Below are 11,662 nucleotides of genomic sequence, written 5' to 3'. Positions count from 1 at the left end.
ACCCATCAACTAACATTTGATTTGTGAGTTCAAATTCATCTGTTAAGAAGAGTCGAGATATCAAATATTCAAACAGAAATTTTTTCCGATTAATTTTCAGCTTTTCGTAATTTTACACGTATTATTTATGATACTTTTCAATGTTACGTAATAAGTTATTAATATATTTTGTTCTTTGGCTAAAAATCAATATATTACATATGCCGAACATATAAAATATTTTTAAGTAGTTAGCAATAAAGATTTAGAAATTAAACATATAAGCAGAAACAAACTTATACATTAGCGAAGAAAAAGTTAAACGAAAAAGATAATTTTTAGGTCTTCTAATACCTATACCGCGTAGTTTCATTAAAATTAAAATAAAGGAAGAAAAGGAAGTTTTTTCTTATATATGATCATAGATGTTGCTTATAACATACATGCATTGTATCACTTCAGTAGTTTGGTCCAGGATCACCTAATGTCACAAATTAATGCCCATCAACATGTAAAAGAATTTATTATCATGACTTATATTCTGTACCATCATTAATTTCTAATTTAATATCCAACCCATGTCACAAATTTCTAATTTTTTTTCTCTAATTTCTAATATTTTTTTTCTCTCACCCCTATCCATTAGTGATTTGTGGTCTTTGATCTCTAACTCTTAAGGATATATGATTTTAAAAAGTGTACTTAAATACTGTAAAATAACATATTAAACAACTTTTACCAAAAACTAAATGACATATACACAATACATGAAATAAACATTACACATGTTATAAATGCCAAAAAAATTAAAAAAAACATGTCGTGTAGGACACTAGGACACATAATTAGGATTTAGGGGTGAGAGAAAACATGGGTTGAAAAGAAAGAAAATAAATTTCATGCATGAACCATGTCAATGTTCCTGGTTGGGAAGCTTCACGGATAAGTAGAAAAACGTGACCCGACCCGACCCGACCCGACCCGACCCGACCCGACCCTTTCCAACCACCAAGGTTAGGTATTTTATCCGTTTATGGATAAGCTTTTACTTTTCTTCTTCTATCTTCCATATCTACCTGTCACAACTCATCATTAATTTTCCAAACACACTATTTATTTTATTATATTATTAGAATTTGATTATTAATGTATTTTGGTTATTTTATATTATTATTACGTGTATAATAAAAATTAGGAAAAAAAATATGTATCGAAAATACCGGTATCAAATTTGAATAAAATTGGGTACCGAGCTATGTAATGGATCGGCACTATTACTTTGGAACAGTTTTGCTTTAATACCAATTTGTTTTTGTTTTTTTTAATCTTCAATGATCATATCAAATTCATTCGTAACCAAATATAATCAATAAACCACAAATTGTATCAAATTAACTCGTAATCAAGAAACTATAATATAAAAGAAAATATAAAAAAATAGAAAGACTCAAAAATCATTTCAGTTTCTATAGAAAAACAAGAAGAAGAAACACGGATACTAGTACCTGATACTTTCACAGAAAAGCTCTACATTTTAATCGGTACCAAATACCGAAATACCAATACTGAATACTGAATTTATAAAATGTGGATACATATATACCGTATCGACATATCAGTTCGGTACCGGTACATTAGTAACGTCACCATACAGGTGGTATTCAGAAAAAAAAATGCTATATAAAAATACTATTAAACTATTTTAAAATATTAAATAAATAATCAACAATATTTAATTTAAAACGTTGCGGCGACTTTCAAATTCCTTGTTCCTCTATTATTCTACACGGTTTCTTTCCATCTGTTGATCACCAATAAAACAACTCACCTTATAAATACTTAGGGTATAACATCCACAACTTCATACCAAACAATTCACTTTATTTCTTTAACACAACTTATACTATATTCGTTACCAAAAAAAAATGGTTGATTTAAATTGTAAAGCCAAGAGAGTACCCTCAGATAATAACATGCCAACAAGATTACCTAGACCTTCTTCTTCATCACCATCATCAACCAAACCTTCGGTTCGTGTTTTCGACGTGTCACACGCGTCTGACACCGCGTGTGACGCATACGAGCAGTACGTGCGGCTACCCGAGTTAAACAAGCTATGGAAAAAGGAGGAATTTCACGGATGGCAAAACGAAAGCGTGTTAAAACCCGCGTTTCACGCATTAGAATTTACATTTCGGTTTGTTTCGATCGTGTTATCGGACCCACGACCGTACGCAAATCGACACGAGTGGGTACGGAGGCTCGAGTCGTTGACCGCGAGTCAACTCGAGGTTATTTCGTTGTTTTGCGAAAACGACACGTGTAATGCGCCGATTGGTCACATTGGCGAGGGGGGAGGGGTTTTGACGCGCGAGGGAAGCGCGGCGGAGGTGTGGGAGGTTAATAATTACGAGAACGCGACGGTTTTTGTTACCCAGGTTAGCGAGGAAAGCCTGTTGCCTCGCCTTGCCACGTGGAGGAAATCCGAAGACGTGGCGAGTAAAATTCATTACTTGATCGAGTACAACATGTTGCGGTGTCCGTACACTTTAGGCTTAGGCGAGCCGAATTTAAGCGGTAAGCCTAGCCTAAATTATGACGCGGTTTGCAAGCCGTCAGAGCTTCATTCCCTAACCAAAACGCCACCAGATCATGCAAATGTTGATAACTATGAGAACCGCATGTTATTCAGTTCACACCAAATACTTGAGTCATGGATCCACGTGGCAATAGAGCTTTTGACAAGAATTGATATAAAAATTGATTCAAACAGTTTTGAAAATGCGTCAGCTGATTGTTACATATTAGAAAAGATATGGAAACTGATGACCGAAATCGAAGATCTTCATTTACTAATGGATCCTGACGATTTTCTTCGGTTGAAGAACCAGTTGGATGTAAAATCTACTTGTGAGTCGGAAGCGTTTTGCTTCCGATCCAAGAACTTGTTCGAGATGACCAAACTCTCGAAAAACTTGCGACACAAGGTACCGTCCATTCTCGACGTGGAAGTCGATCCGATGGGCGGACCTGTTGTCCAAGAGGCAGCGTTAAAGCTATACCGAAAAAAACACAATGCCGCGAAGATACATTTGTTACAAGGCTTACAAGCGGTTGAAGCCGCGGTTAAAAAGTTTTTTTATTCGTATAAACATGTGCTGGTGGTGGTGATGGGAAGTGTGGAGGCGAAAGGTAATTTAGGCTTTACGAGTGTGGATTCGAGTGATTCGTTGGCTCGGATCTTTCTCGAACCGGCTTATTTTCCGAGCTTGGATGGAGCTAAGACGTTTTTGGGAGATTATTGGAGCCATGAAGGAAAAGGGAGGTAGATGAGTTGACTCAGTGAGTCAGTGGTGACTCGGTTGTGTTTTACAAGCAGGATTAGGGTTGTGGAAATTGGAGAATTGGAAGTCAAAGTAGTAGTTTGACTAAGACTATGGGATTATGGTCAATGGTCAATGTTTTTTCGGTATACAAAGATTAATCATGTAATTTTACAATTCAAGATTTAATATATAAATTTATTTAGTTGATTTTATTTATACTTTCTAAATTTTTTAAAGAACGAAGCTAATAAACGCTAGAGAATTGAGAACAACCGATAACGTGGCAAGAGGATTTTTTTTATCCACTCGGTAAACTAACACTATTTTTCTTTTCTAATTTGTTATCCATGAAAACGAATATGTCTAAACAGAATCAAACCAGAAATTATTGATCCTTTTTATTCACTTGAAAAAACGACCTTGTTACAAGCTATCCAAATGATCAACCATGCCAACAAGATGATATCACTAAGGCCAAGTGTAATGAGATTGTAAATTGGGCGAATTTAAGCGACAAAAATAAGAAACACCGTTTCCTACTATATAATAAACTTTCTTTTACAAACATAATATAGATAAGCCTTTTCAATATGAAATTATAAGTATCAACTGATTAAAATAAATTATTACATTACAATATAAACGTCATAATGACTAGCATGTACACCATTTAAAGATGCATTGTTTTATATATATTCTTTTAGGTTTGACAATAGTAATTAGCATTAATGAAAAGTAAATTATTTATATTACAATATCCACAACCAGCTGATTTCTTTCACAAGACAAGAGTCCAACATTTGTTTGATGCTTTTCCCCAATTTTCTTCCAACATTAAAAACTTTGGTGTGAAGAGAATGAATATAGTCATAACCTAACAACTTGTCTTGATCTTATCACCTCTTTATATTTAATTCAGAAAAGCATTTATCTACTGCTATAGTGTTACTTGTGCATATAATAAGTCTAAGCCAAACATTTTCATTACATACAAAATATTATCACAAACAATCAGTGACCAATTTAGGAAAATATCTAACAAGGGTTCGAAAAAGATTGATGTCAAAATTTCATATGGATCAATAGAAATTTTAACATATATATACCTATAGAAATTTATTTTCACAGGGGTTAGTCGACACTTACACCTAAAGTGTAGGTCTGCCGATGCAAACGAGAATATATATGTGAAAAGGCTATGCGTAGTGGAGGTGCTACAAAATGGGACATTTTGTGCCATGTGCCGCCTAGTCAACAAAAAGTTGGTTTTTGTTTTAGGGGTGTCGTGGTGTTGTAGCCCAATACACACACACACACTCACACACACACATATATATATATACACACACACACACACACATACCACACACAACACAATATAATAATAATATTCTTCAAAAGATCCGGCGACAAAAAACACTCAACCCCCCCCCCCCCCCCAAATCGTTCCATATATCGCCTGGGGGCGGTGTTCAAACACAAAATTGCTCAATTTGTGAGCATTTTTCGTCCCACTACGGATGCCTAACTGATAAGGTATCGCAATATTTCATATTAGTTTAATTAATATTGATAGAAAGTCTTATACCGAATGAAAGTAGATAAAATAACTTATTTAGGTCTGACATGACTAAATAGTTACACACGTAAAAATCATATGTAATTTCTCATCTAAATGACGCCCTTAATATATAGAAACTGAAAGTAAATAGATACGCCCCTAAGAAAAAGAAGATATGCATTAAGTGTATGGCAACATCATCAGTACGCAGATGATGAAGTCAAAAGCAAAGCAAAGATGATGAAAACAAATTTTGGTATGGGAGTTGAATCATGAATGGTACCAAAATTCCAAAACCCACTTAACCACAAGCCCACCAACAGATAAGTTCCATTCCCACCATGTTAGATTGTTAGTTCAGATATTGTCATGACTCATGTCCTAAATATTAAACGCAAGTGTCATGTTTCTTACACTTACAAGTTACAACAATCCTATCAAATTTAACGTGGTTTATTTTGATGCTAAAAGTGCTAAAAGTGCTAGGTACCTCGGTAACTCGGTTATCAACCATTTTCACAGTGGCTGGAACCAATGGCATCGTACGACATTTGGATACAAACATATTCGATCACATACTCGGTCCTTTAACTCCTTTCGTTGCTATTGTTGGAATATATGATCGGTTCGGGTCAAGTCAACGCGAACCGACCCGAATATGACCCGGTATGAGTTACACCGAGATTAACGAATTACAAGCCCACTTAATGGTTAACTGGGCCCGACACGATTAATTACCAAGATTGGTTGTTGGACTAGGCTTTGTTTTAGTAATTGGGCTTAAACCCATTGGGTTTAAGATGGTTTATACCCTAAACATGTTTATATATATAATATGATAATATTATTATATAAAACCAATCTTCTTCACCTAATAACCCTAGCCACCATACGTATTATCCGGCAGCCGCACCACCGGCCACCGGATCTCCGGCCGCCACATCCCCGCCACAGCCACTACTCCCTGGCCACCGCAAACACTACCGCCGCCCTACCTTGGCTGTCGGTGTTCCTGTTTGCTACTATCATTAGCCGCAAAACCGTTTTCCGGCCACCTGCGTTTTACCGGCGAGTTCCTTTCCGGCGACTTGCAACTTCTGCAAGCTGTTGTCACTTTAGCCGCTTTCATCCGCCGTTCGCCAACCACTGCCGCCGTCCGCCGTCGCCGTATAGGTTGCCGGAGCGGCTGTGGTTCATCTTGTTGGTTGTGTCGTTAACCTAGCGCGTTTCGTTAGATCTCGGTGTCTTCCCGGTTTCGATAACCGAGGTATATCGATAAACTTAACTATGGTTGTTTATTATATTTTAATCGTACTCGTTTAACGTTGTAATCGGATCCGGGTCTTGGGTTTCTGTTTTGGTTCGTTTAATCGTTTATTCGTCCGTTGCGTTTTTATAGTTCGTTTATATGTTTATATATTAATATTGATTAATATCTGTTAAACGAAATAATTAACTAAAACGGGTTTAAAATATTTGACCGTTTTTGTTCCGAACCACCGTTGAAACCCAACAGTGGTATCAGAGCCGCGGTTACAACGTACGAGTCGATCCAGGTTCGTTTAAACCGGATCTACATCTTAAACTTTAAATCGTTTAAAGTTTTGATCTAAATTTATTTTCGGATGATTTTAGATTTGGTCAAAATTTTGTTTATTTTATTTGACCAAGTCAAAACGACCCGAAATTTTATTTATTTTGAATATGTAAATTCGGCCCCGACCTATGTGTGTTTGGTTGTTGAGCTTGTTTTTGGCCATATGGATGGTTCAAAAGTTGTAAACGGTTATTATTTATTTTTCGGTTTTCTTTTGGCCATAAAGATGGTTCAAATTTGTAACAGGACAAATTATTGTTAGTTTATAAATTTGTAATAAAGAAGACGCAAAGATAACCGAGGACGAGCTCAAGGATTTATTGGAGTTAGTGGGAGTTCGGGCAAGATGACGGGATGCACGAAGAAGTCCATCCTTGTGGTGGTTTTGTGTTGTGAACCCCTTGACCCGATCGGTCTCCTAATTGGCTCTAGCGAGACCGATCACCTTTTGGCCATAAGGATTTACATATTATTATTTGCTATTGTGGTTGCTTGGATTGTTTATAATAGGATTATAATATCACCGACCTAATACCAAATAAATTTGAAAATAAACATTTTATTAACCAATTATGTTTTGCAAATTAAAAACGTTTTGATTTCCAAAACTAATAACTTAATAGATTTCTTTTAACTTAAAATTGGTTAGCCGTATCACGACAAACTTAGTTTTTAATATGTTATTTAAAACTAAGTGTCATGAGAAATGAAAGGGTTCATCAATTCGTCCCGATTATAAATACAGTAAAATTTGACTTTTACGCTATCTGGTAATTTTAAAAGTGATCCCAATTTAAAACCAATAGTTTATGCCAATCCTACTACAAGTCACACTTGAGGCATACTGCGAAATTTCAAGTGTTTGGAGCTGCAGTACCGCACTTGTTTTCTAGCCTATCCCATCAAGGTGAAAGCGTTTCGTTGACACATCCGACCCTTTCACACGTCACTATACTAGGACAACTATTACTTTACTCTCCTGTTACATGCCAAAGCTGTCTGGAGACTTAAAGTGGGCAAAGATGAGGCTAAACGTATCTATACAGGCAATCGTTGTCTCTATAGGCCTCATAACCGAGAGTTGTGCTCTATTCACAATTGGCAATCGTTGTCAATCTGCCAAACCACTTATTAATGTTGTGTGCTACAGCTGCCTTTAATAACTGGAAGCCGGATTCTCATACTCCTATTTCATTAATGTTATTGGGTCATTAATAATGGGACTACAACGTCGAAAATACTAATTAAATTTACTTTTGCTTAACTAATCAGATGTCGTCAAACGAAAACTCACCCTACGCCCTTAAGTCTACCCTTGAGAAGGATAAACTGAATGGTACCAACTTCATCGAATGGCACCGCAACTTGAGACTTGTTCTCACCATGGCAAAGCGCCTGTATGTTCTCAATGGACCTGTTCCAACCAAGCCTGAAAACAACACATCCGCTGCTCGAAAAGTTCTTGACAAACATAAGGATGATCGGCTAAGGTCTCCTGTATTATGCTAGCCACCATGACTTCTGAGCTTGCTAAAGGCTTAGAAGACTTTGGTGCCTATGAGATGCTTGAGCAACTCAAGGGCACGTTTCAGAAACAAGCCCGTCAAGAACGATTCGACACCATGAAACAAGTCATTAGTTGCAATATGTCAGAAGGGTCTCCCGTCAGTGCGCATGTTCTCAAGATGAAGGGGCACATCGATCAGCTTAAGAAACTTGATTATCCCCTGCCCGATGAGATGGCAGCTGATTTCATCCTCAACTCTCTCCCCGGCTCTTACGACCAGTTCGTAATGAATTTCAACATGAATGCCTGGGTGAAGACAGTGCCGGAGCTTCATAACATGCTCAAGACGGCTGAGATGAACATTCATTCAAGGACCAATCAAGTTCTTATGATCCGATCTGCTGGTGTCAAGAAGCCTAATCCCAAGAACCGGGGTTATAAGGGTAAAGGCAAGAAGAATGTTACCATTGCTGCCACTCATGCCACCAATGCTAACAAAGGGGTTCTAAAGATACCACCGCCGCCCCTTGAGGAGCGCAAGTGCTACCGATGCAACCAAATGGGACACCGGATGCGAAACTGTCCCGAATACCTTGCTGAGATCAAGATGAAGAGAGCCAATGGTGAAGGCTCTTCTCGAGATATTTCCATATACGTTATTAAACTTTTCACTGTCTCTAGCAACACATGGGTATTTGATACCGGATGTGGTTACCACATCGTTAATGTCTTGCAGGAGCCTGAGAAGTGGAGGAAACTGAATAAAGGCAGCATGGAACTCATCGTTGGAGATGAGAAGAGAGTACCAGTTCTGGCAACTGGAGTATTTCATTTTACTTGTCCATCTGACCTAGTTTTTCATTTGAATAATTGTTTGTATGCTACTGGTTTAACCAGAAACATCGTTTCAGTTTCGTTGTTGTTTGAACAAGGTTTTAAGTACGTTTTCAATGGCATGGCTATTTCTACTTACTTAAATGATATCTTTTATTTTGAGGCTAAACCTCGAAATGGTATTTATGAGTTATATGTTCAAACTAATAATAACTTATATAATCTTTCAAAACGTATCAGATCTGGCATCAATGATACATTTCTATGGCGTTGCCGACTTGACCACATAAGCAAATCAAGAGTTAAAAAACTCTAATCCGAAGGGATTCTTGAATCCACAGGACTGGACTCTTTTGACGATTGTGAATCTTGCTTAGCTGGCAGATTCGCCAAAACTCCTTCACTCATAAAAGTGAACGAGCAAGAGATCTGTTAGGACTCCTACATACTGATGTATGTGGACCTTTCAGAACCATGTCTAGAAACCATGAAAGATACTTCGTTTCTTTTATAGACGATTAAAGTCAATATGCTTATGTGTATCTTATGAAACACAAGCATGAAACTTTTGAAATGTTCAAAGAGTTTCAAAACGAAGTGGAAAACCAACTTTGTAAAACCATTAAGATACTTCGATCAGATCGAGGTGGAAAGTATCTCAGCTCAGAGTTCATCAGTCATTTAAAAGAGTGTGGAATTGTTTCACAGCTCACTCCACCTGGCACACCCCAACATAATGGCGTGAGCGAGAGGAGGAATCAAACTTTGCTAAACATGGTTCGATCGATGATGTGTAGAACTAACTTGCCTCACTCCCTTTGGAGTTTCACCCTTATGACCGCCTCCCGCATTCGTCACATACTACAACCAAAGCGGTTATTACTTCTTTCATCCTGATACAAATATGATTTCAATCAAGAGGAAAGACCACTTCCTCGAGAAAGAATTTCTCGATCGAGGAACTGGAGATTACATTGTTGATCTTGGAGAAATTCAAGAACCACAAACAACCGCTGAGGAAGTTGTAGCGTCTAATCAACAAGTTGTTGTTGCTGACACGTCAGACATGAACACGAGCGTTCGCAGAAGTAGTAGGACCCCCGCACCAAATCCTAGATACCTATGGCATCTGGATGGTCCAGAAGTATTATTAGTAGCCAAGTCTAGCGACGAAACTACTAACTACAAATCTGCAATCTTAGATCCGGAATCTGAGAAACGGTGTGAAGCCATGAACGCCGAGATGCAATCCATTCATGGCAATCAAGTCTGGAACTTGATTTAGCTACCCCCCGAAGGTCGGGCAATAGGGAGCAAGTGGATTTTAAGCAAACATCTCGAAGCTGGAATCTTCACTTTGATGAGAAAATCAAAGAGTTTGGTTTTATCAAAAATGAAGATGAGCCTTGTGTTTACAGAAAGGCTAGTGGGAGCACTATATCATTCCTCATCTTGTATGTGGATGATATACTGATAATTGGAAACAACATTCCTATGCTTAAGCAAGTTAAGCACTGGTTGGAATCTTGTTTTGCAATGAAGGATCTTGGAGAAGCTGCTTGTATTCTAGGATTCAAGATTTATCAAGATAGATCTAAGCGGCTTCTAGGGCTTAGTCAAAGTACATACATAGACAAGGTCATGACACGCTTCTCAATGGACATCTCCAAGATAGGAACTATTCCATTGCTAAAGGAACCGGTTTAGTCAATCGCAATCTCCGGCAACGGACATTGAGACAAAGCACATGCAAGCAATTCCATATGCTTCAGCGATTGGCTCTATCATGTACGCTGTATTATGCACTAGACCTGACGTCTCGTATGCGCGCTTGGAGGAGTGGAATAGGAGCTCACTGTAAGGTGTTACACTGACACTAACTTCCAGAATGACCGAGATGTTTCTCGCTCATAATCTGCTTGGATGAAGAAATTCATAGCCAACCTCGATCTGGTTCCAAGTTTAGAAAAATGATCGACGTAATATGTGATAACACAGGTGCTATTGCTCAAGCTAAAGAGCCCAATTATCATCACATGGCCAAGCACATTTTTAGTTCCACTATGTACGAGAAATACTAGAACGAGGTGACATCATAATGAGAAAAGTAGACACAGATCAAAAACTAGCTGACTCGTTCGCTAAGCCGATGACTCAGGACAAGCATGATCAGCATAGAGATGTTATCGGGCTTAGACTTGCTAGTGATTTATTTTGATTTAGTATTTGGATGTTTGAACATTCAAACAGTTGTACTTTTCAGTTCACCTTTGATTTAATGGTTAAATGCAAACGTTGAATGATACAACTGTGTTCTTTTTAATACGTTTAATCCATGAATATTATATTCTAAATTATCCGTAGTCGGTCAGACTCGTGGGAACGATTCTGAATTAAGACTATTCTGACTTTGGACTCAAGCAGTTGACTTCCAAACTCACAGACCTCATTATGAATGACGTTGGATGTAACTCGCATCAAATCAAACTCATGGATCTTGATCATAAGATGTTTTGATAATAGTATGCTTATTTAGTATCCTTAGACCTGAGATACATATTGGAACTTTCGTTTACCGAGGGACATTCTTTGATCATGTTAACCGTTGTTGCGTAACTACCAGCCATAAAGGCATCGATTGGGAATGTTCTGGAGTTCAGTGGGAGTTGTATGTAGTCAAGATGGGATTCTGTACTCTTACATGAAAATGTAACAGTTAGACATATTGGCGCGCTCGTTGATTCAAACTGGTAAAGTGTGAGGCCTCACCCAAACTTACTGTGTGTTTGATTGGACCACTTTGACTCTATATCGAGAACTACAATAATTGAACACTATATGAGATTGATTTGATCCAT

The 11,662-nt window shown here is 37.7% G+C and overlaps 1 protein-coding gene across 1 annotated transcript; it reads left to right on the top strand.

The window, feature by feature from the left end:
• Positions 1 to 1,763: 1,763 nt before the first annotated feature.
• On the top strand, positions 1,764 to 3,497 carry LOC143588521 (nematode resistance protein-like HSPRO1). The gene has a single exon (XM_077069498.1). It carries the CDS (start codon positions 1,905 to 1,907, stop codon positions 3,306 to 3,308), a length of 1,404 nt encoding a protein of 467 aa, XP_076925613.1. The 5' UTR covers positions 1,764 to 1,904; the 3' UTR covers positions 3,309 to 3,497.
• Positions 3,498 to 11,662: the final 8,165 nt, after the last annotated feature.

This window comes from Bidens hawaiensis, unplaced genomic scaffold (genome assembly GCF_021521415.1).
Source record: "Bidens hawaiensis isolate Kalapana, Puna unplaced genomic scaffold, B.hawaiensis_p1.1 tig00036429_1, whole genome shotgun sequence".
Taxonomy (NCBI): domain Eukaryota; kingdom Viridiplantae; phylum Streptophyta; class Magnoliopsida; order Asterales; family Asteraceae; genus Bidens; species Bidens hawaiensis.
This window is presented reverse-complemented; position numbering and strand designations above follow the sequence as displayed.